The sequence below is a fragment of the Notolabrus celidotus genome, chromosome 20, assembly GCF_009762535.1.
Source record: "Notolabrus celidotus isolate fNotCel1 chromosome 20, fNotCel1.pri, whole genome shotgun sequence".
In the NCBI taxonomy this organism is placed as follows: Eukaryota; Metazoa; Chordata; class Actinopteri; order Labriformes; family Labridae; genus Notolabrus; species Notolabrus celidotus.
In genome coordinates, this window is record NC_048291.1 from 17,069,147 (window position 1) to 17,092,205 (window position 23,059).

The window sequence follows — 23,059 nt, forward strand, 5'->3', positions numbered from 1 at the left end:
AATCTCTTGAGATTTAGAATTCACTATGTTATGTATTGTGACAAACTCAGTATAACAACTTGAAGTCTATCACTTTAGATATTCTATGTAACTGTTGGGTGTGTCTGGAGAAGGGTAATTCATATTGTCATTTTAGAAGAGATTTGTGAGAAGTGATAGGCAGATCAGAAATTCTTTACAAAAAACATCACAATGAGATCAAAAATAGGCTGTGAGATGCTTCTGAAAGTAACACATTTCTTTCTTGGCTTTGTCTTTATTTAAATCTGTGACTGCAGATCATCATTGTGACCTCCTGCTGAATGTAAGCACACAGAATTCCTTATTTTGCCGTTACTTATCTGTTGTTATCTGTATATTTTGTATTTGACTTATTTGAGGTTATAGCTAAGTGAATTTATACTTTAGAAAATCTGGAATATATTGTAATTATATATATTCTTATTTTCAGCACTAAATAAAGGACATTAGTATCAACGAGATTATCAATGAGAATTGATAAGTACATGTATTGTAAAGCAATATTGGTATTGGTATGTCAATAAAGTAATATCTTATCTTATCTCTTATACAATTCTAAGAATAACTATCCCTAGACACCACTGTTACTTTTTAATTTTATGACAACATTTTCAGTTCGAATGCCCTCATCTGTCTAAAAAAAAGGCCAGGGGATGATTATTTTTTTTATCTTATTTGTTTGTTTGTTTTTAACTTTTTTCTCCTTTGGCAGCTCCTACTCAAGACTCAAGATGACAGACAAGGCCCCAGATAGGCAAGTAATCACAGACTGACACACAGACACACACACACACACACAGACACACAGACACAGACACACACAGACACACAGACAGACACAGACACAGACACACACACACACACACACACACACACACACACACACACACACACACACACACACACAGATAATATTAAATATATTGAATATACTATTTATCTTGAATAAGCTTTGATATTAATTGTTGTAAACTCTTTACGGACAGACACACGGACAGACGGACAGACAGACAGACAGACACACAGTTACACAGACACAGACACACACACACACACACACACACACACACAGACAGACACACACACACACACACACACACAGATTACACACAGACAGGGAATTACAGACAAAAGACGTACAGGCAAGTACAGACACAGCTACGCAGGTAAGGCAGGAATGTAAGCAGACAGACAGAGTCAGTTAAAATAAATTGACAATATTATTTTGTAATTTCAGAGTTACTCTCCGTGATGTCCTTCACACCAGGGACAACGGCCCTTATGCCAAGTTACCCCCTTTGCACATCAAAGTGCTTGTAAAAAACGAGCAGTCAAGGGTGATTGGGTGGGCTTTTAATCATGATGGGGTTAAGGCAGAAACAATCAAACAAAACTCAGTGATCGTCATCACTGATGGCCAAACAATTTCAAAAGTTACCCTTTACGAGGAATTTGCGGGAAGGGTATCAGAGGGCGGGTCTTACATGATGAGAGGGTATACTGTGCAGGGAAACACTGGCAGCAAATTTATAAATGTCGCAAAAGGCACAGCCTTTTTTGCAAGCTATCGATTGGAGGTCCCACCTCACCTCCAGCAGGCAGCAGAGGCACTTCTGAATCCACCCTCAACTGAAGTCAGCACAGAGACCAACCTGGGCAGTGTCCCAGGATTTCTAACTCTGAGCGGGAAAGTGGTTGAGGTACATTTATTATGATGCCTTATAGCAGCACTACACATGCACATGCATCAACACATGGAAGCTTATGTCTCTCTTTCTCTATTTATCTCTTTCCTTCTCTTTAACTCTGTCTCTTTCTCTGTCCTTGTCTTATTATCTCTCTGTGTCTTCGCTCTCTTTCTAACGTTTCTCTGTCTCTCCCCTCTCTCTCTCTCTCTCTCTCTCTCTGTCTCTTCCCTCACTATGTCTCCTCTCTCTCTCTCTCTCTCTCTGTCTCTTCCCTCACTCTGTCTCTCCACTCTCTCTCTGTCTCTTCCCTCTCTGTCTCTTCCCTCTCTCTGTCTGTCTCTCCCTTCTCTCTCCATCTCTCCCCTCTCTCTCTGTGTCTTCCCTCTATGACTGTCTATCAATGTTTCTAGGAGCTGTGTATTTATGTGTGGGGAGACAAGAGGATGTGGTTTCTTTCTGGACTCTGAAGAGTTCAGTCTGTAATGAGTCCCTAATTTACTTATCTATCTACATTCTTGTCCTCCAGCTGACATCTGTCAAGAAGGTGGGAGCGGGCAGATTCCCTATTCCAATGATGTCATTAACCATTGAAAAGGTACTTTACACAGACACACCTTTTATGTTACATCAATTTAAGCTTACATTTGAGATATGGTATTGTCCTATTTTTTATTTTATACAGTAAAATAATGTAGTGTTTATGATTTTCAAAATCTTCTCTTTGACAATCTTAGTGAGGTAAATGCACGTTGGGAGTAATCCCAGGTTTACACTGCCAAAAATAAAAAGTCCTACCAGAGTTAAACAAGAGGAACATTAGATTTGCCAGAAGGACACAAGAGTTGCTGGCCTTGCATGATAAATATAATACTTATTAAACAGAATTTTTATTGCTTGAGATTATGTTGTGTTTCTCTTTCCAAGCTCTTGGAATCACATTGAAGGTTCCACAATGTTTTGCAAATTTTTCCTTTCCACTCAAATAAGAGTTTTTTGAGTTGTATATCAACAATCAAACTACAACAAAGAGATAATATAATATAAGATAAGATAAGATAAGATAAGATGATATAAGATACGATACTCATTTATTCATCCCACAACGGGGAAAGATAGTCAAAAGCCTGAAAATGATCACAATAAACCCTCTAAGTTGTTTATTTATTAATGTTTTCATGTTCGTATCTATTGTGTGTTCCATTTTACAGGACGGCCGTCACTTCCCGGTGACCCTTTGGAGGGAGGCTGCGACATCTGACCTTGTGGGCATTGGGTCATCGGTGCAAGTCACACACCTTAAAGTAAAACAGGGTGGGACTGAGACCCTCCAGTCCACCAACTACACAGAGATCAAAGTATGTTTAAGTTGCTTAAGTTTATTTTTCCTTTTGCACACCAGTGTCAATGAACAGAGCATCATTTAACACCAGTTTCTCACTAAGACACAAATGAATGTTATAATTAAATCTAAAATATTTTAAAAGACCCACATACACACACAGACAACCAGACTTACAGACACGGAGAGAGAGAGAGAGGTGCACAGAAAGTAAGACTGATGGAAAGGTGAAAAAGACAGACAGACAGACAAACAGAGACAGACAGACAGACAGACAGACAGACAGACAGACAAACAGAGACAAACAGACAGACAAACAGAGACAAACCGACAGACAGACAGACAGACAGACAAACAGAGACAAACAGACAGACAAACAGAGACAAACAGACAGACAAACAGAGACAGACAGACAGACAGACAGACAGACAGACAGACAGACAACAGTCAGACATATGATGCAGATAGAGATGAAAATATATAGAAACAAACAGAATGACACATTTTTAATGTCAAACACATAAAACAGACAAAAACATAGAATGATGCACTCAAACAGAAAAACACTCTGCTTGGGAAATTCAGCCGAAGTGACAGACAGAGAAACATGAACAACAACTGACATACACATGGACAAACCGAAGACAGAGACACAATCCAGAAGGACACTTTGACAGAAACAGACAGCTTAACCTTTGATAATAAAACGAAATTGGGCTAGGAAAAAGTGTTTAAAATCTACATTATTTAATTGAATTGTTTTTTTTCCTCCTCCTTAATTGACAAGTTGTTTAAAACCACTTCTGTACTCTACTCTCCACAGACACTGGACGACATCACCGAGCTGGAGGACCACATCATTGGGTGTTCGGATCAGCAGCATGAGGAAGAGCTTTTGATTTTGTTTGAAAACGGTAAAGAATTTTTGATTGGGAAAGAAAAATGGGAACCATATCAGGAAAAATTATTAGAGAGGGCGGTACATGTAAAAATCACAGCGAGGGGGAGAAAAATCATGGAGATTCATAGCATAGAGGAGTAGTTTTAAAATAGTTGTAAATAGTATGTATGTTTTGTATGTTTTGTCTGTTTGTGAAGTTCGGTTCCAATATTTAAAATTGTACAGAAATATTAATTAAAGAATCAATGTACATATCCATACCTATAATTTTGTTGATGCCAATGTTTGTTTAATAAACTTTGTTAAAGATTGAGAATTTTCAATTCACTGCTCCCTGATTGATAACAATCCACAGAGCCAATTTGACAACCCATTGGCTCTAATGTCCTCAATGTGTGTGACAAGTATGAAACAGACAGATCAGTTCTTTAAAAAATACATTTTAATAGCATACCATCTGATTCTTGTGAGGAAAATAAGTGACAAAATATATCGACAGCACAACACCCAACAAGTCTGACATGATTTACATAAATGACAGAAGTCATACTATAAATCATTTGAATGTGGAATATATATTTCTTTATACATTTTGGACAGTCAAACGTCAGATAACATCACAACCCATAGATTTTGATACAAAACATCCTTTACATATGAAATAAATGAATAACTTCTGCTTCAAAATCTTCTTTGCCTATTGTGGGTCAACTCATTTAGAACTTGTAAAAATATAAGTTAAAAAACAAAAAGGTTGAAAGGTTAAATAAACCATTAAAAGGTGTATTTCATTTTTAAAAAGGTCTTAAATTATTATCCTTTAACAATCACTATATGACAAGGCTCGACAGTTTATAAGTGTGACACATTCATGAAGAAAGATCTTTTGATTTTAAAATCTCCTCTCTAAAATGTTCTTTGTTTAATACTCATAAACTGAGTATGTTATTCACTGTGATGTGTTGTATTGTTCAGCCTTACCATCAGAGGCTTTTCAACTTCTCAAACAATAACTCAGGTGAAAGGAAACTTCATTTTTTTTTTTTACAGTGGATGCAAGGCCACCCACACTTACAGACAGGCAGTTAAAAACAAAGGACCTGTATGTATGCTTTTGATAAAAAAAAACTAAAGGATAACTTTTTTTATCAATGTAGAAGTCAAGGCTCAACAACACATTTATATATGTGACAAATATGTCAAGAAAGATCTTTAAGACTATTCTGTTGACAGTGATCTCTATTTAATTCTCATAAACTGAGTATGTTGCTCATAGTGATGTTTTAGTGTTGAGCCTTACCATCAAAGACTTCTCACAGGTTGGTTAGACCAGGGCTGATTCTCTCTTTAGTTCATAGTTCTGGACTGACAGTCAACATTTTAGTCTCTATTGTTTGTTATAGCAACATGTTGCTCAGATTACTGAGTCTTACTGGAGCACTGGGTTATCCTTGACTTTGAAGGACTCCTCACAAAAAGAGGAAGAACTCTACAAAAGTAATAAAATCCTAATAAAACACAACATATAAATATATAATGGATCATATGAGGTAGAGAACTATAATCAAAGAAAACCTAACTTATAGTTGTTCCATCATTAAGACAAGCAGTCACTCTGCAGGTCAGTAACATGCACAGCACAGTTTCACATTGATGGTGTAAGGTAAGGTGTTGCAATGGTTTGACCTTTGACCTGTGGTTGAAGAATGGCTGTGAGCAGTTATCATCAGTGTTTTTGACGACAGCATGACTGCAGTGACCTAAAAGACAAGAACATACATGAAGTTTAGTCCTACTTTTTTACAGTAATGAACTCCATTAACATGCTCAATAACAGCTTTGTTTGTTTGTTTGTTGGTCAAAGAGAGATTTTTTATGTGAGGTAGAGGAATCAGTAGTTACCTCTAGGGAAAGCTTGAAGCTGCAGTGAGGGTGAACTTTCAGTCTGATAGTGATGACAGATGTGTTGCTCTTTGGTTGATCTCTTGTTGAAGGATCATCATCAGTTAAACTCTGCTGAGCTGCAGCTTCACACAGGGAAGGTCTCCCTGGTGACTGACGAGTGCTGTAGCTTTGGTTCTGCTCCAGTTTGATGTCTGGCGAGTTGTTGAAAGCTGCTACTGGACCTCAGAGCCAGAGAGAAGGTGAGGAGAAGTTTGGAGGACGTGTCTCCTCTTCTCTCAAGAGTTCTGCTGAGCTGCACTGGCTTCATGATGAATGCACAGATGGTGATGTGGAGGTTGGAGGATGACGCTGGTTCAGATAGAAGAAAACAGAAGGTTGTTGTTGATGATCTAGTAAACTAAAGATGGTCAAAAGTTTCACATTACACAATAACTGAATACCTTTAAAACTGCTGCAGAGGAAAACATGATGTCAACATGTTAGCTCTGTGAGCAGTTCTCCTCGTCTTCAACTGGCTGGAGCTCACTGGAGGAAGACCTGAAGAGAGACACTGATGTTAATGACAATGACAGACTCAGAGCTGCACAGTGAAAGACAACAACAGAACTGATATGAATGAGTAACTAAACACAAGTTTAAAACATGAACTTTGAGTGCTGAAACATTACCTCATGCTTTGTTGTGAAGACATCAGAGCCCTGGAAGGTGGGCAAATGTCGGTGTGGGTCCAACAGAGAAGGTCTCACTGATGACTGTCAGTTGCTGTAGTTTTGGTTCTGCTCCAATTCGATGTCTGGCGAGTTGTTGAAAGCTGCTACTGGACCTCAGAGCCAGAGAGAAGGTGCGGAGAAGTTTTGGGGACGTGTCTCCTCTTCTCTCAAGAGTTCTGCTGAGCTGCACTGGCTTCATCATGAATGCACAGATGGTGATGTGGAGGTTGGAGGATGAAGCTGGTTCAGATAGAAGCAAACAGAAGGTTGTTGTTAATGATCTAGTAAACTAAAGATGGTCAAAAGTTTCACATTACACAATAACTGAATACCTTTAAAACTGCTGCAGAGGAAAAAAACATGTTTGATCAGAGCCACTTCACAGGGAGGCTTCTGAAGGCTGCATGATGGAGCCATGATGTCAACATGTTAGCTCTGTGAGTGGTTCAGCTCGTCTTCAACTGGCTGGAGCACATTGGAGGAAGACCTGAAGAGAGACACTGATGTTAATGACAATGATAGACTCAGAGCTGCACAGTGAAAGACAACAACAGAACTGATATGAATGAGTAACCAAACACAAGTTTAATACATGAACTTTGAGTGCTGAAACATTACCTCATGCTTCGTTGTGAAGACAACAGAGCCCTGGCAGGGGGTCACATGTCTGTGTGTGGTCCAGCAGAGAAGGTCTCACTGATGACTGTCAGGTGCTGTAGTTTTGGTTCTGCTCCAATTCGATGTCTGGCGAGTTGTTGAAAGCTGCTACTGGACCTCAGAGCCAGAGAGAAGGTGAGGAGAAGTTTGGAGGACGGGTCTCCTCTTCTCTCAAGAGTTCTGCTGAGCTGCACTGGCTTCATGATGAATGCACAGATGGTGATGTGGAGGTTGGAGGATGACGCTGGTTCAGATAGAAGCAAACAGAAGGTTGTTGTTAATGATCGAGTAAACTAAAGATGGTCAAAAGTTTCACATTACACAATAACTGAATACCTTTAAAACTGCTACAGAGGAAAAAAACATGTTTGATCAGAGCCACTTCACAGGGAGGCTTCTGAAGGCTGCATGATGGAGCCATGATGTCAACATGTTAGCTCTGTTAGCAGTTTCCCTCGTCTTCAACTGGCTGGAGCTCACTGGAGGAAGACCTGAAGAGAGACACTGATGTTAATGACAATGATAGACTAAGAGCTGCACAGTGAAAGACAACAACAGAACTGATATGAATGAGTTACCAAACACAAGTTTAATACATGAACTTTGAGTGCTGAAACATTACCTCATGCTTCGTTGTGAAGACAGCAGAGCCCTGGCAGGAGGTCACATGTCTGTGTGTGGTCCAGCAGAGAAGGTCTCTCTGTTTACTGTCAGGTGCTGTAGCATCTGTTCTGCTCCAGTTCGATGTCTGGCGAATTGTTGAAAGCTGCTACTGGACCTCAGAGCCAGAGAGAAGCTGAGGAGAAGTTTGGAGGACGTGTCTCCTCTTCTCTCAAGAGTTCTGCTGAGCTGCACTGGCTTCATCATGAATTCGCAGATGGTGATGTGGAGGTTGGAGGATGACGCTGGATCAGATAGAAGAACACAGAAGGTTGTTGTTAATGATCTAGTAAACTAAAGATGGTCAAAAGTCTCACATTACACAATAACTGAATACCTTTAAAACTGCCGCAGAGGAAAACATGATGTCAACATGTTAGCTCTGTGAGCAGTTCTCCTCGTCTTCAACTGGCTGGAGCTCACTGGAGGAAGACCTGAAGAGAGACACTGATGTTAATGACAATGACAGACTCAGAGCTGCACAGTGAAAGACAACAACAGAACTGATTTGAATGAGTAACTAAACACAAATTTAATACATGAACTTTGAGTGCTGAAACATTACCTCATGCTTTGTTGTGAAGACAGCAGAGCCCTGGCAGGAGGTCCCATGTCTCTGTGTGGTCCAGCAGAGAAGGTCTCACTGGTGACTGAGAAGAGAAGTTTGGAGGACGTGTCTCCTCCTCTCCTCTGCAGAGTGATGGGATGAGCAGCAGGTAGACTTTGTGTTGTCAGGAGTGATGTGTCTTCTGCTGTTTGACCGTCTTTAGCAGAGTTCAGCCTGGTGTGAGGTCATCCAGACCGTGCCGATGGAGGTCGGGTCAACGATGGAACAGACTAACTAACCCAAACCCTAACCCAGCTGAAAGGAAACCTACATTTTCTAAAGTGGATGCAAGACCACCCACACTCACAGACAGATAGACAGGAGGAGAGGCATGAAAGACAAAGGACCTGTACATATTTCTTCTGTTCAATACCAGAGACTTCTCACAGGTTGGTTAGACCAGGGCTGATTCCCTCTTTAGTTCATAGTTCTGGACTGACAGTCAACATTTTAGTCTCTATTGTTTGTTATAGCAACACGTTGCTCAGATTACTGAGTCTTACTGGAGTGCTGGGTTCTCCTTGACTTTGAAGGACCCCTCACTAAAAAAGAAAGAACTCTACCTTTGAGAGTTTAAAGGAGCAGAACACTGTTCCTCAATCAGAGCACATCACAACACTCATTTAACTGAGCTCTGTGCTGAAGGCTGTGTGAAGACCACACCTTCAACTTGGATGTTAGTCTCACACCTTAATGCTTAGTTTATAAAAGTATTACATGACTGCTGTCCACCAGGGTTCACATCAGCCCAAGACTAAGCTCATGTGAAGAATTTTTAATTTACCTACCAGCTGAAACCCCAGACTAAATCTGAAACATTAGAGGAATGTAACAAGAAGAATAAGACTGATGAAGAGGAAACATGTTGGCAAGATCAGATGCATGTAACAACTGAACTGACATTTTCCTCTTTATCAGTGTTTTTTATGTTTTCACATGAGAACACAGAAAAATGGAAAGTAGACCTGAAGTCAAATTAATGAAATAAAAAGTTTAAAAAGTAATAAAACCCTAATGCAACACAAAATATAAATAAATAATTGATCGCAAAGAGTAGAGAGCTATAATAAAAAAAACTTAACTAATAGTTGTTCCATCGTTAAAACAAGCATTCACTCTGCAGGTCAAAGACCCCAAAGCAGAGCACAGCACAGTTTCAGAGTGATGGTGTAAGGTGTGCACTGTTGTGACCTTTGACCTGTGGTTGTAGAATAGCTTCTGAAGGCTGCATGATGGAGCCATGATGTCAACATGTTAGCTCTGTTAGCAGTTCTCCTCGTCTTCAACTGGCTGGAGCACATTGGAGGAAGACCTGAAGAGAGACACTGATGTTAATGACAATGATAGACTCAGAGCTGCACAGTGAAAGACAACAACAGAACTGATATGAATGAGTAATTAAACACAAGTTTAAAACATGAACTTTGAGTGCTGAAACATTACCTCGTGCTTTGTTGTGAAGACACCAGAGCCCTGGCAGGAGGTCACATGTCTATGTGTGGTCCAGCAGAGAAGGTGTCACTGGTGACTGTCAGGTGCTGTAGCATCTGTTCTGCTCCAGCTTGGTGTCTGGTGGTTGATGAAAGCTCCTTCTGGACCTCAGAGCCAGAGAGAAGATGAGGAGAAGTTTGGAGGACGTGTCTCCTCCTCTCCTCTGCAGAGTGATGGGATGAGCAGCAGGTAGACTTTGTGTTGTCAGGAGTGATGTGTCTTCTGCTGTTTGACAGTCTTCAGCAGAGTTCAGCCTGATGCGAGGTCAACCAGACCGTGACGATGGAGGTCAGCTTAACGATGGAACAGACTAACTAACCCAAACCCTAACCCAGGTGAAAGGAAACTTACACTTTCTACAGTGGCTGAAAAGAGTGGGGTTTCAGCTGGTAGGTATCAGACCATCAGAAAGTGTGTGTTCCTGATGAACACACACTTTCTGTTGGGGTTTCAAACGGTAGTTTTTTTAGCAGCTGTATACAACATCAGACACAGCTGCTTAAAGGGTTTTGGCCTGTGCATTTATCAGTCCTGGCCCACCCTCCCTAACAAGTCAAGTCAAATTGATTGACTTGACTTGACCTGATAAATGCACAGGCCAAAAAATGTTCCATAAAACGATCCATCACTAATAATCTGTCAGACACTAAACACATGTATTCTGTTAACCAAATAATTTCCCATAATAATGTGTTGTACCACATACTCACATTTTTGATACACCAACCTGTTCTTCTTGTGTTCTTGTTCTCAGTACTTAGGCCCTGGTTGAGGAACAGAGTCACAGGTTGTGGCAGCTGAGATGTTCTCACTGTACTAGAATGGAGACAGGTCAAGTAGAGAGTGTTTCTCTGGGACAAAGAGAGAGGTCAGTTTCTCACATTACAGCACTTTTTCAATAATTCAGTCTTTAAAATCAAACAGTTTTTAGTAAATCTTAAACAAACATAATTATTTTCTCTTCATTAACTCTTAATTATCCTAATCTTTGTTAAAACAGTTATTCTGCACTTATTCTTTTAGCCACACGTGATTAAATCTGTCTTTAAAGTCCAGCTGTCTCCTTTACGACCTGTTGGATGAAATCACACAGTAAACAGGATTGTGGTAACTGTAATAGGTCTGCATGACACCTGAGTGGAGACATTGCTGTGGTCTGGAGATGAAGATGAGGTCCAGCAGTGTGTTCTTGTCTGTTGTACCAGTGGTGATCAGCTGAGCGTATCCCTTGGACTGAAAGAAGTCAAGAATGGGCTTACTTGCATTTGAAGAGAGATTCTCGTTGAAGTCTCCACACACAATGATGGGGTGACAGTCCATGATCTCCAGTGAGTCCAGAAGGCTTCCCACATTGGACAGGAAAGATGTCACACTGTAGTCTGGAGGTCTGTACAGAGCTGCAATCAGAGCACTTACTGGAGCTTCAACCTTCAAAGCCACAAACTCAAGGTCAGTCACATTAGTGATGTACTGTTTCTCCAACACCTGCAAGTGGTTTCTCACATAAACAGCAACTCCACCACCTCCTCGACTGGCTATCTGTTGAACATTAGAATAGGACAGGTGTCTGTTACGTCTGAACATGGTGTAGCCCTCTAACTGGAGACTGTCTGCAACAAAGGAGCCCTGTAGGTGAGTTTCAGTGAGACACAAAACATCTGCAAGACTCAGCTCATGATGGCTTTTGATGTCGTTCACATGAGATGGTAGTCCCTCTGTGTTGTGGTGAACGATGGTCACAGTGTCACATCTGTTGAGTGAATGTTGGATCTGGAGAAGAGGCATCATGTGGTCCAAGTTGGCTTGTCTCATGGTCTCTAAGGAAACACTGACATGAGGGTTTGCGTGGATTTTACTCTCGTCCAAGTCAAGAATGTGGAGTCCACCGAGAGAGGTCACTCTGCTGATCGCTACGTAAGCCATGCCAGGTTCAAAAATGTGTTTCAGAGAGACTACAGCTGATTTCTTTGTCATACCTTGAACCTTGTGGATCGTGCATGCAAAGGCAAGTTTGACAGGGAACTGTCTACGTACCACTCCTTTGTGTTTCAGAGCCTCCTCTGATCTGTCTATGTACACCAGATTGTCTCCTCTGGAACGATAGCTCCCACCAGCTGTTTCATCATCCATCCTGAGCCCAAGCATAGTGACTTGAGAAGAATCATTTCTTTCAGTGTTGACGACTTTACCTACCGTAGCAAATGATCCGTTCACCAATCCTTGAGACACATCTATGTTTCTGGTGAGCATGACTCGAACACCTACAGCAACATTCAGTGTGTCGGGTAAATCACTTCTGCCTCCTTTACACGGTGCACCTTGTCTTTTCATGTGTCCAGTGTGTTGGTCCTTTTTAAAGTCGTCTGCATCGATGCTGGTTATATCATAATGGAGCAGAGAGAGGGTTGCAGAGTTGTGTGCGTCGACCTGTCTGTTGGTTGCAAAAATGTGCAGGACATCAGTGGGACAGAGTTCTGGTTCTGTGATACGCTGTGACAGCAAAGCTCGGTCTGCTTCAGAAAGCTCATCTGACTTGTTCTTCACACGGAGCCTGTTCAACATCTCAGCAAACACCAAGTCATCCTTCTGTCTCATGATCTCATTCAAGGTTACCATCTGAAAGTTCTCTGTCCAGAGGTCAATCTCACGAGGATCAAACACACAAAGAGGTTTGGACTGTCGTACAGGAGGTAACTGATAAAAGTCTCCCACAGCTAACACTGACATTCCTCCAAAGGGTCTGTGACTGCCTTTGATCTGTTTCAGTCTCACATCCACATAGGCAAACAGGGCCTTTGACACCATGGACACTTCATCAATGACAAGGATTTCAGCATTTAAAAGCTCACACCTGATTTCATCCAGTTTGTTCCCGAGACCTTGAAAAGGAGGTTTGAGGCTTCTGGGCAGTTTGAGCAGAGAGTGCAGTGTAGTTCCAGAGATGTTAAAGGCTGCAGTTCCAGTGAAAGCAGTCAACAACACAGTGGGGGTTGATATGTCAGCTTCCTCAGCACGTCTGGGCACTTTGCTCAGTATCTTAGACGCCTCTGAGTAGATGCATTTAATGAGATGTGACTTTCCTGTTCCAGCTCCACCATTGATGTAGTAGAAAAACTGCTCTGGGTGTAGTCCACAGACACGCTTAAAGCACCAGTCTCTCACTGCATAGAACACACATGCTTGTTTCTGGTTCAGACTCTGATACATTTGACGTAGCTGTGTGGGATCGACTGCAGGGGGCTCTCTCATGACTCTGGCTTCTGGAGCAGCGTCGGCTTGTTTATTGTACTCTGGTACATTCTCTTGAACGTTTTCAGGATCGGGTTGTCTGGCATCCAGCTCATCGATACACTCCAACCTCACCACTTCAGACTCTGGGGCCAAGTTACACCATTCATCCACCACGCCTCTGTTCTGTTCAAAGTCCTCGATAGCGGTCTCGATTTCCTCACTGTTCTTTTCATATTTCTCTTTGTTTCTTTTCACTATGACTTTCACGTACTGGGGACGGTCAGAGCACGGCAGCTGAACTATACCTCTCTCGTGGAAGGACTCGTATGTGGGTAGAAACGGTCTTTTCAGTTCTTGGTCTGATCTGTATGGAAGATACAGTCTAAGTAACGTGCCATAAAACTGCTCGGGGTACTTCTCTTTTGATATGCGGCGATATCTGATGACTGCATGGTTCTCACTTCCTCTCCTCTGTACAAAGCCTAACTCATTCAGCAGAGGTACCACATGTTTTCCCTTGGTCTGTTGTCCATACACAAGTCTGCAGGTAGAGGCAAAGTCTGCCATGCACATCTCCTCAAACTCTGGTGTCTCAGGTCTGGCTTTGTATTTGTCTGTTATAGACGTCATCCACACATTGACACAGTCTGGTGTTGTGTTGCCAAGGCTGGAGACAGGCAGACTCATTTTGACCGGGTTGTCGTCAGTTGAAATGAAAACCACGGCGCGTGAACTCTTTTTCATGTTCAGTGAAGTCACTCGGGCCACAGCCTCTTGTGCTGATATCTCTCTCTTTTTGGAATATGCCTGCATGATTGCTTTCATTTCGTCCCGTTCGTTAACACAGTCTCTGTCTGAGTTCTGAATGAGCGTTTGCAGATACTGACTCACAGAGTTCTCACTTTTGCACATGTATGTACAGATGTAACGGATCAGACTGTGGTAGCTCAGAACAAACTGCACATCAATGTTTGCGTCCCAGGCTTCAAGCAGATGAGGGTTGTAAGGGTTTACCCAGCAGTCTTTTGGGTCACGCTTCAGTATGATACTGCAGGACTGGCTCATCATGTGCAGGTGATGCTCAAATTCACTGGGGGTCAGGTCACATCGAGACAGGAGCTGTTCAAAACTCAGGGAGGCGGTCTCAGGTTTATTCAGCAACTGATTCAGTGGGGCTAGTTTCTCTTTGGCTGCTTTAAGTCTCTCTGAGTCCACATCATCCACAGGTCTGGTTATCAATGTCCTTCTGGAGGGAGGTTTGGGGAATCCAAATCTGCATCCTGAACTAGCACTCTTAAAACATGTCTTTGAGTGGTTTTTGCTGTGTATCTGCACCTCTGTGACTTTTTTAAACAGGTCAGGCTGTTTATCTGGATCAGGGAGCCGAGCAGAGATGTATTTGGACACAAAGTCACACACAGTCTTATCACTGTCTTTCTCAAACACAGGTGCACCATCAACCCACAGGAGACCATGTATGTGAGGACTTCCTCTGTGCTGAAACTCAAGACGCCAAAAGAAGTCGTACACTTTGCCCAGGGGTTGTGCAGGAGACAAGATCAGGTCTCTGTACAGTGCTTCAACTCTTTTGTCAAAAACTCTCATCACAGTGACGGGGTTGGATCTCAGAATGTCACACTTTGTGGACCAGTCCAGCTCATCAAAGTTCACCTCCTCACCCTGCTGTGCTTTTATGGCAATAATCACCTCTGGCCAACGCATCTCTGCTGCAGAAAATGTGACAAAGAAGGTGGGACTGCCCAGCTGTCTGATCATGGCAAACAGGTCTTTAGTAGTTTTGTCCCAATAGGCTGGTGTTCCTCTGAGTGGCTGCATGAATCTGATAGCATCTCTGTTTCTCACCAGTCTCTCCACCTCATGCTTGTCTCTCAACATTCTGGATGTTATTTTACGTCCATCTCTGGTGAAAGGTTTTCCTTTACGCAGCTGTATGGTCATGCTGGAAGTAGCTACATGTATTTCTGCCACAAACTGTGCAAAGAACAGGTAGTTGGTATCTCTGGCAAAGCGATCGTCCACACCAAAGAGCCTTGCTTTGAAATAAGCACCGGGTGTTAATTTCATGGGTCTGTTTTCATCCAGAGTGTTTACACCAGTGGGAAACTGAACGGGGAAAGCCATGGCTTCAAGTTTGGGTGTCTTAAAAAAACTGACTGGACTGTTTCCCTCTGCAGGAGCTACTGAGTAGGTAGAGTCACTGAAACATAATATCTCCTCTGAAACATCACGCGGCTGAAGGCATGATTCAAGAACAACACCACCATGAGGCATGTCTCCTTCCTGCTGTGGCTCACCATCATCATCATTCTCCTGGGTCTGACCTTCATCACACAGCTCAGTGTTTTCATTGTCAATTTCTGCCTCACACATAGCATCAGTCTCAAACCTGTCGATTTCCATCAAATCATCCTCATCATAGTCTTCCTCAGCCATTGTAACACCATCACCATCACCATCACCATCATCATCCTCATCAGGTACTGTGGGATCACACAAGTCCTCCTCATCTCTAATAGTGATGTCCTCATACTGTGGGTGGATCTCTTTGAGTTTATGCAGAGCCTGTATGAGTTTAGACCAGGTTACAGTCTGAAACAGATGATGACCTCTGTAAGTCAACCGTCTCTTCAGTTTCACTCTCAGCACCTGAGACTCACTTCTCAATCTGGGAAGAGCATCGATGGTCTCCTGGACTTCAGAGGGAACACACACCACGTTACCATGGATAGCTCTCTGTCTGCCTTTAGGAAGAGGAATGATCTTTGCAAACGTGATGCACTTTGCTATCAGATGTCTCTCCAGTATGTTGAGGTCACACAGCTCAGGTGGAATATCAGCTAGACCCAGGTTGTTTGCTACAGCCAGTTTAGGCATGGCTCCATTTTTCAGATGTTCGTGACAGGTGTGACAAATCCACTCTCTCTTTCTCTCATCAGGGACAGTGCACTTATTATTTCTGCAGTCATCATCACAAGCATGAACATACTGTCCTGTTAGACATGCTGCAACCACACGGGGATGTTTCACATAGCTGGACCTCTTGCAGGGTTTCACCTGGTTTGGAAATGAGGCTTTGTGGCACACAGTGCAAACATAGGTGGGACCGTCCTTTATGTGTGATCTGAAAGCAGCGATGGCCTCTCTGATCAAAGGGTTCTCACTCTCTCTGTCAGGCTCACATGTGTGTCTACTTATCTGTCTGTATTTCCTTGATATTTTTAATGCACATCTCATCTTATGAAGACTGTTCTTAGTCCTGTCTCTCATTATTTGTCTCATCAGCTGTCTGTGTCGAACACGGAACACTTCATCACGAGCATATCTCTGAGTGATATAAGATCGTTGTCTCTGCCTGAAATCAATGTCCTCTGTGTATCTCCTCTTGATATACGTTTTTTGTCTGTCTTTAAATTCCACACTGTTGCGGTATTTTCTTGTAATGTATTTTTTTTGTCTGTCCTTAAATTCAACACTGTCGCGGTATTTTCTTGTGATATAGGCTTTTTGCTTCAGTCTAAAATCCGTGCTTTCTCTGTATCTAGTTGTTATATGATTCCTTTTCTTTTTCTGTATTTCAGGGTTGTTTCTGTAATGGTTGGTATCATATTTTTGTTTTGCTTTTCTTAACTCTTCCTTGGAAGATCTCTGGCTTGAGTAAGATTTTTTCTTTGCTTTATACTTTTCATCTAAAGCATACTTTACTCTCTCTTTCCTCTTTTGGTTCTCCTTTCTTTGTATTAAGTTTTCAGAATGCATCAGTCTCATCTTAAATTTCCTCCTTTGCTCTTTTCCCAGTTTTGATACTTTACTGGAGATGTCATGTGAGAGGTCATGAGCACTGGTGTCAGTACGTATCAACGGATCAGTTAAGAGTAACTCACTTGGGGGACAGTCTTGTGATTTGTCAGAGTTTAAGCTGAATCCATGTGCTGGTTCTGGTTCAGTGTGTGTGTTAGGAAACACTTCATGTACCTCTGGTTGATTCGCAGTAGATGAAGAAGTGATGTTAGGGCAGGTTCTCTGTGACGTGTGGTCAGAGACATCAGTTTCCATGTCATCATTCAGTGTGTCTGAAACAGAGCTGAGTGGTTCAGGGTCAGTCTCCATGTCTGCTAACACGGTGATTTCAGAGACATCAGTGTTCATCTGTGGATCACTTGTGGTTGGCTCATCTGGATGGGTATCATCAAACACAGTGGTTGGTACAGTGTGAGTTGGTGGCTGACTCTCTGTGGCTGGGGTGACATCACTCAGGTAGTTCACATCAGGAAACTGGACTGGCTTTAACTCATAGGTACAGGACGCTGCTGTGCCCAACATCTTGTGATACTTGGTGAGCCTGTCGATCATATCACTGAGACGTGTGAACGTCACCATGACAGCGGTACCAGGGGTGGGTGTAAGCTGAAGCAGAGGCAAACCTTTGACTGTCCTAGCATGTGGATCAAAGAAACCATATCTGCCTGATCTAGTTCTGAAGACTGCAATGCATAGTGAACTCATCAGCAGCAGTGCGTACTGCACATCTGATAACAGGCAGCTCAGTCCTGACTCAAGGTCCAGAAAGTAATCTACAGCCTCAGGTGAAGGGTCTCCAAATGTGCCATATCTAGAGAGCAGTGACATGTCCACGATGTGGGTGAATCTTCGAGCAGGAACTATATCAGGGAGCTCATCAGTAGTCAGATGGACGTGGTTAGGAACCCTTTCTCTCACCGTTCTGTACATCACATTACCTTTGTCCAAAACACTGTTCAGGTCTGCTCTGGTCATGTTTTCATTCTCACACAGGAATGCAAGGAATATGAGGGAGTTACAGGTGCACTGCTTGTTTCTGGACTGGCCGTATTTCAGAGAAGCCTGGCTGCGAGATGCACTGAGGTTTAGTTCATCAAGCTGATCTCTAGTGTTTACCACGTCTGCCTGAGGTGGGCCTGCTACACACTGATCATTACTGACACGTCTCCTCTGCACCATGTCTGCATATGAAAGCTGGGCTGCACGTGGCTCATCACCTTGACCTCTGTGGTTTACCTGCTTTGAGTTGGAGGGGTCTGCAATACTTGGCTCACTGGAACATCTCCTCTTTGTCATGTCTGCATGGGATACCTGCTGTACTCCTGGATCATCACTCTGAACTCTGCGGTTTACCTGCTCAGAATCAGACGGGCCTGCAACAGGTGGATTACTCCTCTTAACCACATCTGCATAAGATACCTGTGGTACACATGGTGAACTTTGACCTCCCTGTTTCACACCGTCAGCATGAGGCACTGAAGGAACACCATCTGTTTGTTCATTTGCTGCACAGTTTATCTCTGCTGACCTACGCAGACTCTGGGCCTGAGCTCTCTTACTCTTTCTTGGCATTGTAGCTTTACTGCTTTACCAAATATGATATTTTTACTGTAAAAGTCTATGGGCTGTGCTGATCCTCAACTGTTTGTACTTACCGACAGCCAATACTCACTGTTGTTGTGGTGCTCTGATGACAGATAAACTCTTCTGGTGGACTTCTGGGTCAGCTGACAGGGAACTGGTTTCTCTTAACAGATGTCTAGTTCTGTTTTAGAATCGTCAGGTCAAACAAAATACTTATAGACACTGACTGAAGTAATTATCAAATGTAATAACAAAATACTTATAGACACTGACTGACTGGAGTTATTATCAAATTATCAATTATTATTATCAGTTAATCTCCAACAATCAATTAAATGTGTCCAGTGGATTAATATTACACTTCAGTTTGTTTTGTCTTCAGGACAAACTTTTTTCAATCCAATACTAATACAAATGCAATAATATTTATTTTATCAATTTTTTTATTTTTCCAAATAGAATAGATATCTTTTCTCACAAATGAATCAAAATTATCAAAAGAAATCTGATTAAATGCAAATCAGAAAGATCAAAGTGATCCAGTAGCTTTAACAGATAGTGACAGGTAGAGAGAGGGGTAAAGAGTAGAGAGACTCTTTGAGGTTCACCAACAGGTAGATCAAGTTCCAGTAACTTGGGTTCCAATATATTTGTTCAGTATTATGATTCAAAGATATGATCCAAAAATATGAGGGCTTGTTTAAAGATAGAGCAGCATACAAGGGATAGAGTAGAGGGATAGCAAGATCGAGTGGCTTGTTCACGAGGCTGAATGGGTAGATGGGATACGAAAGCAAGGAAAAGAGTCCAAAACTAGATAGAGTGGATAGAGTTGATACAAGTGATGAGGGCTTGTTTCGAGATAGAGCATACAAGGGATAGAGTAGAGGGATAGCAAGATAGAGTGGCTTGTTCACGAGGCTGAATGGGTAGATGGGATACGAAAGCAAGGAAAAGAGTCCAAAACTAGATAGAGTGGATAGAGTTGATACAAGTGATGAGGGCTTGTTTCGAGATAGAGCACAGAAGGGATAGAGTAGAGGGATAGCAAGATAGAGTGGCTTGTTCACGAGGCTGAATGGGTAGATGGGATACGAAAGCAAGGAAAAGAGTCCAAAACTAGATAGAGTGGATAGAGTTGATACAAGTGATGAGGGCTTGTTTCGAGATAGAGCACAGAAGGGATAGAGTAGAGGGATAGCAAGATAGAGTGGCTTGTTCACGAGGCTGAATGGGTAGATGGGATACGAAAGCAAGGAAAAGAGTCCAAAACTAGATAGAGTGGATAGAGTTGATACAAGTGATGAGGGCTTGTTTCGAGATAGAGCACAGAAGGGATAGAGTAGAGGGATAGCAAGATAGAGTGGCTTGTTCACGAGGCTGAATGGGTAGATGGGATACGAAAGTAAGAAAAGACCCAAAACAAGATAGAGTGGATAGAGTTTATACAAGCTAGAGCGGATAGGGACAAAGGAGATGGACAGCAGGTCACCTGTAAGACACACATCAAATATGAATCAGACAGATGTTTCAAAGTACTTGATATGAAGTTAAGTAACTTCTGTTTCAAACCTAAACTGGTACTAAAGCCACTTTGGAGCACCCACTCTGGCAGCATGGAATAATTAGATAGACATGAGATCTTAGATTTGTTTTTGTCATCTTGGAGCATTTCATTTGTTTATTTCAAAACGGGATGTAAAGACAGTTGAACTGTCTCATAAATGTTTACCTTTGTGTTGTTCCCTTTTGACACTAAATGCCCACTACTGTAATGTACCGTGTGGAAGAAGTAAGTGTGTTTACTCGGCCTCTCCTCTTTGCTATTGTGTAAACTTACAGTCGAGTCGGCAATGGTGAAGATCTGTATTTAGAGACAGGAAGAAGCAGTTCAGAATGAAAGGAAGAAGAGTGAGGGACAAAGGGAGATTTCATTATTCCAGACAACCAGCATGTCACACCTGTAGTATATGCAAAACACACTGGTGTCATACAAGTGTATTTTTAGACCTCCAAACATAGTTTTCATGAAGGTTTTTAAAACTTTGGAGTAATTGTTTAAGCCCAGGGCCAAGTAAAAAAGGTTTACCTCTGACAGGAATCATCCTAATTGTGGAAATGTAGATACAATGTATATATCTTTAAATGATATCCCTGAATTATTTTCCTGATTATCAGTAAAAACCAAAATGTCTCTGCTTTTAATGCCGACCAACGAGCTCTGTGAATATCACTGAGAACATGACCTGAGGTTTTAAAGGTGTGCATTTAACCTGCACTCTTTCCAAAGGACAGCAGGGTTTTTAATCTTAAGTCTTTTTTTTTAATAAAACATGATGATGTTTAGTAAAATTTGGTCACATTTACAGTAAAGTAGAAAAAGGGGTTTTGCTTTAGACCTTACTTAACACTGGTGGACACATGCCTATGACAGTGGCTTCACTTCCTTAACAAAATGCTATTGGTATTGATGCCGTAAGAGAACATGTATGAATGTAAAATGATAGCATAATATGTGTGCATCTACTTACTCTTCAGAGTCTGCAGGATGGCAATGATGATATGCAGTCACAGACAAGGAGGAGAGGACAGACACAGAGAGAGAGAGAGAGAGAGAGAGAGAGAGAGAGAGAGAGAGAGAGAGAGAGAGAGAGGTCTTCAGTCTTATTTGAGGAACAAATGCTACTACTGTTTACTTCATTATTATATAACGTCCTGTTCATGGAGTGAGACATCATTCAGTCAATATAAAGCTATGAAATATCAGTTTAGTGTTCATTAATTCATTCTTCATTTATGTGTGTTCTTACACTTTTGAGATGAGGAGTTCACAATGATCAGCCAAATGAGAGAGAAGGAGAGTGGCGTGAGGAAGAGAGATGGGTGGGGGGTAAGAGAGGGAGGGGGAGAAAAAGATTTGAGTTCTTTGAAGATACATACAGAGTTTGGTAGATAAAGCAAAGCAGACTCTTCATATACCCCATTTATACTCACCAACTAGAGTGCAGCTGTGTGCTGTTTGTGGAAGAAAGTAAAATACATGTTAGGACAGTCTGTGTTTGTGTCTTTAATAAGTTTAAAAATAAAAACCTTAATTGATCAAAAACAGTTGACCGTGAAGTACCAGTGTTTATAGCAGGTGATCATTTACCTCATTTTAAAACGGAGTACAGAACCTTTACTTACTTTTCCAAGTCTGCAGCAATTATGTAGGGTCGCACACAGAAAGAGGAGGCCGGGGGATGCAGAGAGAGAGAGAGAGAGAGAGAGAGAGAGAGAGAGAGAGAGAGAGAGAGAGAGAGACTATCAGTCTTTTTACAGAAACATATCAGAGCTCAGGTCAACATGAACTGTTTGTCAGGGTGAATAAAAACATCTATTTTATCATTTATTTTCAGCCTTTAGAAATACTTTAGTTATTCGCAGTGCATATTCCCACAGCTAAGTTATACTGTACCTCTTAAAACACAGCTAGAAATAATAACAATAATATTTAAAAAGCATGATTTGATTTTATAAAAGGCACATTTCAATGGGTAATACATTTTTCTTCATTGAAATTATGCAATTCTGTTAATGGCTTGAGACCTGATTCAGTTAATATGAGGAAATTAAATGTCAGTTTAACAAAATGATCATTCATATGTGTGTTCTTACTCTTGGTCGGATGAGGAGCCCGTGACGATCAGCCAAATGTGAGAGGAGGGGGAGAGCCGTGAGGAATGGTGAGAGGGAGGGAGAGGTAGAGAAAACATTGTAGTTGTGTGACAATACAGAGCTTCATACAGTACATTAAATATATTGCTACTCTCAAAATAAAACGTATTCTTCCTCAGCTGTTGAGTTTTCATCACCCTTTAATTTGTTAACTCTTTATCTAGCTAACAGAGAGCAGGACGCGTCGTGGTGCCGAGAATACACAGCCAATAAGATGGCGTCTTACTGCGGTGTGGTGGTTCTTATCTGTCAAGTCTATGGTCAGGACGTTGAAACGGTCATATTTAATAATAACTGGATGTACTAAAGCACACACATGAAGTGTCAGTCTTTATTCATATCAACATGCTCTGCTTTAAACTGTAGTGTCAGACATATGACTGAAGACCGAGGTTCTCTGTTTAGATAAAGACCGTTACTGCCTACGTCACTCTCAACTGACCATTAGCGACAGTTAGTGCTAGCCGCTAGCTAACAAGCAAGCTAACAAAGTATTTAAAGCTGGAATTAAACATTTTCAACCTTCCTTTCACCTGGGCTTGAGTTATTAGTTACTAAACAACATTGGAGGGTAATTTTAAAACATCAAATGTGAAGCTGAGACGTCGGTAGTTCGTGTTGAGAGGGAGAGACTTCTCTCATGAGACTTACCTGTCGAGGCAGAGAACGGAATGAACGAGCTGAAGCAGAGCTGTCAATCAAATCGTCATGAGGCGTTCAGGGACAGTC

General features: G+C 41.7%; 2 protein-coding genes across 10 annotated transcripts in view; one reads left to right on the top strand and one right to left on the bottom strand.

The window, feature by feature from the left end:
• The window catches only part of LOC117832691, a 5,453-nt gene extending 1,191 nt beyond the window's left edge, over window positions 1-4,262 (top strand). Inside the window, exons 2-7 of one of the 2 annotated variants that reach the window (XM_034711927.1) lie at window positions 279-304; window positions 734-775; window positions 1,259-1,721; window positions 2,236-2,304; window positions 2,918-3,064; window positions 3,872-4,262. In XM_034711927.1, coding sequence (XP_034567818.1) covers window positions 753-775; window positions 1,259-1,721; window positions 2,236-2,304; window positions 2,918-3,064; window positions 3,872-4,090 — 921 coding nt within the window. In that variant the 5' untranslated portion in view covers window positions 279-304; window positions 734-752 and the 3' untranslated portion in view covers window positions 4,091-4,262. The remainder of the gene's footprint in view (window positions 1-278; window positions 305-733; window positions 776-1,258; window positions 1,722-2,235; window positions 2,305-2,917; window positions 3,065-3,871) is intronic. The other variant, XM_034711928.1, reaches the window with a different exon arrangement.
• Window positions 4,263-5,130: 868 nt separating this feature from the next.
• Window positions 5,131-21,161, bottom strand: LOC117832690. 8 transcript variants are annotated; one of them, XM_034711926.1, is made up of 12 exons: window positions 21,145-21,161; window positions 9,932-17,518; window positions 8,447-9,800; window positions 8,219-8,315; window positions 7,844-8,126; window positions 7,558-7,712; window positions 7,183-7,465; window positions 6,897-7,051; window positions 6,523-6,804; window positions 6,295-6,391; window positions 5,852-6,202; window positions 5,131-5,709 (listed from the first exon to the last, which is right to left on the bottom strand). In XM_034711926.1, exon 2 carries the CDS (start codon window positions 17,375-17,377, stop codon window positions 11,045-11,047), a length of 6,333 nt encoding a protein of 2,110 aa, XP_034567817.1. In that variant the 5' UTR covers window positions 17,378-17,518; window positions 21,145-21,161; the 3' UTR covers window positions 5,131-5,709; window positions 5,852-6,202; window positions 6,295-6,391; window positions 6,523-6,804; window positions 6,897-7,051; window positions 7,183-7,465; window positions 7,558-7,712; window positions 7,844-8,126; window positions 8,219-8,315; window positions 8,447-9,800; window positions 9,932-11,044. The 8 variants fall into 8 exon arrangements, with proteins under 8 accessions (XP_034567817.1, XP_034567809.1, XP_034567811.1 ...); XM_034711918.1 differs by lacking the exon at window positions 21,145-21,161 and having other exon boundaries at window positions 9,932-18,620; XM_034711920.1 differs by lacking the exons at window positions 8,447-9,800; window positions 21,145-21,161 and having other exon boundaries at window positions 9,932-18,620.
• Between the last annotated feature and the right edge of the window lie 1,898 nt (window positions 21,162-23,059).